Here is a 7,047-nt window from a genome sequence, read left to right as displayed (position 1 = left end):
GCTGCACCCACCAGCACAGCCCAGACCCTGCAGCACGAGGGCTGGGAGGGCAGTGGGGCAGGAGCTCCCCTGGGAAGTCACACATGTGAGAAGTGTAGGCAGCCTCACGACATGCTCCGGGGGAGTCACACTGACCCGCCGCTGCCCAGGACCCCTGGGTACCTGTCAGGATCCCAAGGTGCCTACACAGGAGGGTTGTGCCCACCAGGCCACTCAGCACATTCCCGTGCCTCAGTTTCCCCCGTGTGCTCACCAGAACGCGTTTGGACACCGTGGCCGGGCCAGCCTCTGGCCCCCTCCCCGCACACCGGGGCCGCGGCGGCGAGGCCCAGGCGCCGGCATGTGCTCAGCCCAGTGGAATGTGCCAAATCACTCCCAGATGTGCACGCCGGCCAGCCCGACCCCCCTGCGCTCCCACCGGGGCACCGCCGGCCACCGGGGACCCCCCGAGCCCAGCCCGGCCCCGCGGCACCGAGCCCATCACCGGCCGCATCCCGCCCGGTGCCGGTCCCGCGGCGTCGCCGCACCGAGGGCGGGCAGCGGGTGCCAGGGCGCGGCAGGAGGTGCCACCAGCACCGGGTGGCCGTGGCCCCGTGTCCCCATGCCACCGAGGCCTCGCCCGGCGCGGGGTCGTGCGGGGTCCCGCCCCGCACCCGCGGCCCCGGTGCCAGGCGGGAGCAGCCGAGCGGAACGGGGCTGTCAGATGGAATCTGGGTGCCGGCGGTGACGGCGCGGCGGGAGGCGGCCGTGCCCGCCACGTGGCCGCTTATGTAAGGAGAGTGCAAGGGAGGACAGCGAGGCAGCCGGGGCACCGGGGACACCGCCGAGGGGACACCGAGCCCCCGCCCCGCCGCGCGCTCGGGCACGGCACGGCCCTGCCCGGCCCCGTGGGCACGGCACGTGTGTGCGGGGACAGGCGACACGGGTGCTGGAGCCGGGGGACAGGAGCCCGGCGGCCCCTCGGGCTCCGCACATCGCTGCCGGGTGTCGCGGGGTGTCCCCTCGCCACGCTGCTGCCACCGCAGCGCCGGCAGCCCGCGGTGACGAACGGCTCCGGCACCCACGCTCCCGGATCCAGCTGCGCCATCGATTTTTCATCCACTGCGGCAGAGCGGGGCTGGGGCTGGCACTGGCATGGCCAGGGGGGCCTGTCCCCTACGCTGTCCCGCTGTCCCCATCGCCACGCACACAGCCAGGACAGCCCAGGGACACCGCCAGGGCTGGCACTCCCCTGGGGTGCCCACCACAGCCGTGTGGCCCAGATGTGGGGGTGTCCCTGTGCCACCATCACCTCTGCCATCACCACGGGGGGACACAGGGGGAAGGAGGAACTGAGGGGACAGAGGGAGGAACCGAGGGGACAGAGGGAGAAGGATGCCTGCCAGCATCACCACCGCGTCACCGCGGACCCGCACGCTGCCAGACGCTTCCTTCCTGACACTGTCACCGTGTGCCATGTCACCGTGTGCCGGGGGGCTGCGTCACTCCCTGGGGCAGGACGCGGGGAGCTGGGGACCCCCAGGCAGCGCACGGGCAGGACGATGCCGGTACCCGCTCAGCCCCGGAGCCTGGTGACAGGCGGCTGGGTCACGGTGCGGGGAGGGGCAGGGACAAGCTCCTGACGTGGTGAGGGCACCGGGACACAGCCCAGAGCGGGCACAGCCCGGGCTGACCCCGGCGCCCGCCCGTGCCGCCGCACACGTCCGACACATGGCAGGGCCGGCTATAAATAGCGCCGGCAGCCCGGGCTGAGCCTGCTCGGGGCCCCCACATTCCCCCGTGCCCCTCCTGCCTCGGTTTCCCCGCCGCTCCCCACGGCCAACAGGGACACACGTGTCCCCCAGGTGTCCCCCTGGCCCTGCACCCCGTTTTGTGGTGGCACCCAGGGGCCTCAGAGGGCTCCCCTTTGTGTCCGGGCAGCCGGTGGAATTGTCCCCGTGTCCTGTGAGCTGCAGAGATGCGGCAGGGGCAGAGCCAGGGTGGAGCTGGGACATAGCAGAGCCACCCCCGGGGCCCACAGGGAAACTGAGGCACACTGGGGACACCAGTACCACATCCTCCCCCACCAGCAGCACCCCAGCCCTCGCCAGGAGGTGCTGAGGGGCAGCCAGGGGTCCTGGGGGACAGGGTGGGATGGCAGAGGTAGGATGGGATGAAGGGACATGGGGCACAAGCAGAGCCTCATCTCCTCCCACTCCCCCCACCCCCATTTGGAGCCCCCAACACAGCCCCTCCCGCCATGAGGAAGCTGCAAAATTAGGTCAAAGCGTCCATTATTTAACAGAAACGGAGGAGCTGGGGCCAGGAGCTGAGGCTGGGGCTGGAGCCCAGGAGAGGGGATGGGGAGGACAGGGCTTGGTCCCCACAGCTGTGGGGCAGGCAGGGAGTGGGGGAACATGGGGTGAAACACGGGGGGCAGGAGACAAAGGTGAACTGAAATGACTTTATTTCATAGCATGAGATAAAAGGATCCCCCCTGTCCTCTCCCCCCCAGGGGTCCCTGCCCCTCCTGTGCCACTGCCAGCACTGGGAGCCAGAGCAGGGCTGGCACTGGGAAGATTCTCCCTGCAGCCAGAGTGGTCAAGAAGGTTCCAGAGAGCCCCAGAAGGCACTGAAAGAGTTGGGAGCAAACGTGGTCTGGGATTCATGGCAGCAGCAACACCAGACCTCAGGATCACACACCAGGATGGCAAGGGGAACCAGGAGCACCCCACTCTCTACAAAAAGGGCTGGGGGTGCCACAGAGGGGCTGGGGGGTGTCCCAGCCTCCCACTTAAGCTCCCATCAAGCAGCAATTACAATATAACATTAATAATATTATTACATTAAAATATTAATAAAAATACCCCAGACTGACAGCCCCAGGGCAGAATTTGACAAATGTCCAAAACCTTCGGAGCCACTTGTCTGCTCTCGCCCCAGCAGCAAAATCCCCCTTGGGGCCACGGGGAGGGGGTTGCTGGGGGAGGTCAGCGCAGCCCCTGGGTGAGGATACTGCCCACCAGCGCCGTGTCCTGCAGCCTGTGCTCCAGGGCTGCCTCCTCCAGCATCAGGGAAACCTGGGAGGGAGAACAGAGGTGCTCAGCACGGAGCTGCCAGATCCTGCCCTACTCCCACCACTGCATCGTGTCCCAGCACTGTCCCTGCCCCAGAACCCCACAGTACCTTGGCCAGCCGGGCCTCCTTGGCCCTCTTGAGCTCGAGGACACCACGGGACTCCAGGAGGGTGACAAGGGACAGACACTCAGCCTGGTCGACGGCGGGGAGCTGCTGCCGCCGGCACACCTGGCTGTAGGTGTCGTGGAGCTGGGGAGGGCAGGGGGGGTTACACCACGGCCAAGCACCCAAGGGACACCTCAGGGACACCCACCCACTGCCAGGTGCAGCCCTGAGAAGGTGCCACATCCACTCACCTTCCCCAGGGTCACCTCGCGGGCGTGGGAGTGTCGGGCAAGCAGGAGCAGGGAGCAGAGCAGCACCTTCTGCTGCAGAGGGAAGGTGTCCTGGGCCCCCCGGGACCCCCCTGCCAGCCGGTCCCCAAACACCTCCGAGAGCACCCGGGAGATGTGCAGGAGCCCCACGCGCTTGGGGACAGGGGACACCGGGGAGTCACCTGTGGGACAGAGAGAGGATTCCCAAGGAGGTGAGAACAGGGAGAGAGGTGCCCCACAAAGGGAGCCCAGACTCCCACTGAGGAGCCCCTGCAGGGTTTTGGCTCTGGCAGCAGTGACTCACCCCTGGACAGTGGCTTGAGCAGGGTCTGGCCTCGCACCTCCAGCTCCACCACCTCCACGGCGCGCCTGGGGAGGGACAGCCCTGAGTGCCAGGCAGAGCAGGCACCCCTGGCACGAGCACCATGGTGCAGGGAAGCCATGGAGACTCCCAGGGACCAATGTGGCTTGGTTTTGGGGCACACACTGACCTACAGACATCCAGGGCCTTGCGAGCATCACCAGAGACTGCAGAGACCTTGCGGGCACAGAACTGGAGCGCAGCAGAGTCCAGGACGGGGTCACCTGCCACCTGTGGGGCACCAGGGCTGTCAGTGCTGCCACCCGTGTGGGCAGACGACCCCATGGCCCCTCTCTGTCCTCCCTGTGTCCCCACCTGTCCCAGCCTCTCCTGCAGGATGAGGGTGAGCTGCTCCTTGGTGTAGGGTGGGAAGTGCAGCAGCCGGGGCTTGCCAGCCAGGTGGGCTCCCAGCCTGGCCAGGCTCCTGTCTGTCAGGTCCAGGGCATTGGCCAACCCTGCAGGGCGAGAGGAAGAGGAGGATGAGGGCTGTTCTCCAAGGAGGGAGCAGGAGGGGGCTGCAAAGGGAAGTCTCCATCAACTCCCTCCCAAAGAGAGAGGGTGTCCAGGAGCAGTGCAACCACTTACACCCTGAACACTCACCCACGAGGACGAGCCTGGAGCTGGGCAACTGAGACCACTCAAAGAGGGTGTACAGCACGTCCTGGCCTTTGCTCTCCAGCTGGTCCAGCTCATCCAGCACCAGGAGGCTGTGGGAGAGCCCAGATCAACCCCTGCTCTGTCCCCTCACAGCACTCCAATCAGAGAGAGCAGAGCTGCTGCATCCAGGGGAATCCCAACCCACCCACCAGAGACAGGGAACTCACACCATGGGCCCCTGGGCCGTCAGATGCTTCTCCAGGCTCCTGATACGCTCCCGTCCACTGGCCACGGGCAGCCCCAGCTGCTGTGCCAGGGCAGGGAAGACGCTTTGGGGGCTGCCCAGTGCCATGCAGTTCAGCACCACAGTCCTGCTGCCAGCCAGCTTGTCCTGTGAGGAATAGCAATGTTACACTGCCCCATCCCACTGCTCCCCAGCAGCCCCACAGCATGGCCATGGCACACACCTTGCAGTCGAGCAGAACACGGCTCAGACAGGCTGTTTTCCCAGTCCCAGGGGCTCCGGACACGTAGAGGCTGCCGGGCCGGCGCCCCAGGACGTGTTCCAGCAGGAACTGCCGCAGCATCCCCGTCTCCCGCTCCCTGCCCTGCAGCCGCTCGGGCACGGCTGCGTGCAGCACCTGCTTGGCCTGCTGGTAACAGGTCCCTGCACGAGGAGCAAGAGGACTCAGGGAGGGAGGTGGCACTGCTGGGACCCCATCCCAGCTGATCATCATCCCCATCCCCATCCCCGCCTTCATAGCTATCCCTAGCTCCATATATCCATCCTTATCTTCATATCCCCAACCCCATCCTTTGCTCCACACCCTCACCTCGACTCCTATCACCGTCCCTTATCCATATTCCCAACCCCTATCCCATCCCTGCCCCCATAGCCAGCCCTGCCCACACTCACCACCCCATCCATCACCCCATACCCACCTTCCTGCCTGAAGAGCCGGGTGCGTGGGTGCTGCCCACTGAGCCCTGAGCTCCGGGGGGTCCCTGGCCCCCCGCTCCGTGGGGATGGCCCCGAGCCCTTGGGCTGCTCGGGGGAGGCCGAGGGATCCCCAAAGAGCAGGCGACGGCCCTGATTCTCCTTGCTGCGTTTGGCCGGGGAGCAAGGTAAGGCATGGGGGACATTGCACAGGTTGTCATCACCTGCGGGGACAACAGGCTGGTGGTGAGACAGGGCCACTCTCCCTCAGGGACTTTATGCTTCAGCCCCCCGCAGAAACCCCGCGGGAGCAGCTCTTCCTCCCGAAATGGGGGTGAAGCCGCAAACACAGCTGGACCAGAGCCGGAGGGGGCTGGGCCCATCTGTCTGTCCCAGCCACCCGGGATGAGAAGGGGGATGCTCTCCCCGCCACTCCCGGGGGGGTCCCGGCGGAGGAACTCACCCAGGCGTTTGCGGGGGCTCAGGGGCTGCGCTCTGGGGCTCAGGGGCTGCGCTGTGGCTCGGCCTGAGCGTGTGTCCGGGGTGGTCTGGCCGGAGCCCGAGGCCTTGGAACGCGGCGAGGGGCGCAGAGCAGGGGCGTCGGGGTCGCTCTTGGCCGAGGGGGTAGCGAGGCGTCGGGCGCTCCTCGTGCGGGGGAAGCCGATGGTGAGCTGGCTCTGCGGGCTGCTGCTGGCCATGGCGGGGGCTACGGCTGGAGGAGAACAGCGGTCAGGCGAGAAAGACCGCCAGCCCCGCGGGTCCCGGCCATCCCCTGCCCCCCTAGTCCCAGTCCCCACCGCGCTGCCCCCCATCTGTGGCCCCCATGTCCCCCCCAAGCCCCCTCGGGTCCCCTCCGAGTCCGCCCCCCTGCCGCCACCGACCTTCTCGCGCCAAATCAGCCCCGGCTCCGCACTTCCCGCCACCAGGCCGAGCTGGCCCCGCCCCCTTCGCCCCATTGGCTGCGCCGCTGCCGCCGCCGCCAATCGCTGCGGCCGGAGGAAGGGCCGCAACAGAGCAGCCAATCAGCGAGCGCAGCCGAGGCAGGGCGGAAGGCGCGGAGAGCGGCGCACAGGGCACGCTGGGAGCTGTAGTCTCCCTGCGGGTACTCCGCGCTCCCGGTTCCCCCAGTGCTCCCACGGCCCTCACCCCCCGACCCAGCCTTCCCCGTATTCCCAGTGCCACCAGTTCCTCCTACATTGCTTTTCTACTGCCGCCCAGTCTTGTCTCCCCACGCTCCCAGTACTCCCCACCCTTCCTCCCAGTATTCCCCACGGCGGTTTCCCCACGGTCGCAGTGCCCACACCCGCCAATCCCCCCTCCCCTTGCTCCCAGTACCCACAATCCTCCTTCCCAGTGGTCCCAGTGCCACCAGTAACCCGATCCTGCCTTCCTACTGCGCTCCCAGTACCCCCCACCCTGTCTGCCAAAGTGCCCTGCTCTCAGCCCTCGGGGCATCACCTCCAAGAAAGAAAAGGGGTTCCTGGGAACCTCTCCCTTAGACTGTGTCCTTGACATCATTAATCACTTTATTACTTTTATTTAAATGTAATTTCCAGCTCCTCCAAATTCCTCTGTTCCCTTTTAAAAGGGCCCCTCGCTCCAGGAGGGGCAGAACCGTATTGAACCTTTATTCAACCCAAAGGGCAGCACTGGGGGGGGGGCTCATTCTCCAGAGAAACCCCCCACTCACCCCTCACCCACCTCACTCCAGCCTCAACAGG

General features: G+C 66.7%; 1 protein-coding gene across 1 annotated transcript; it reads right to left on the bottom strand.

Moving 5' to 3' along the window:
- Positions 1–2,904: 2,904 nt before the first annotated feature.
- On the bottom strand, positions 2,905–6,024 carry CDC6 (cell division cycle 6; the record flags this gene model as incomplete). Its single annotated transcript, XM_084222184.1, has 11 exons — positions 2,905–3,059; positions 3,166–3,306; positions 3,414–3,613; positions 3,736–3,800; positions 3,923–4,023; positions 4,108–4,247; positions 4,393–4,499; positions 4,617–4,780; positions 4,857–5,056; positions 5,332–5,550; positions 5,790–6,024. The coding sequence occupies 11 exons, from the start codon at positions 6,022–6,024 to the stop codon at positions 2,970–2,972; spliced, it is 1,662 nt and encodes a 553-aa protein (XP_084078310.1). The 3' UTR covers positions 2,905–2,969.
- Positions 6,025–7,047: the final 1,023 nt, after the last annotated feature.

This window comes from Fringilla coelebs (assembly GCF_963513975.1).
Source record: "Fringilla coelebs genome assembly, chromosome: 27".
Classification (NCBI taxonomy): Eukaryota; Metazoa; Chordata; class Aves; order Passeriformes; family Fringillidae; genus Fringilla; species Fringilla coelebs.
Note: the sequence above shows the minus strand (reverse complement) of the source record. Positions and strands in the feature narration are given on the sequence as shown.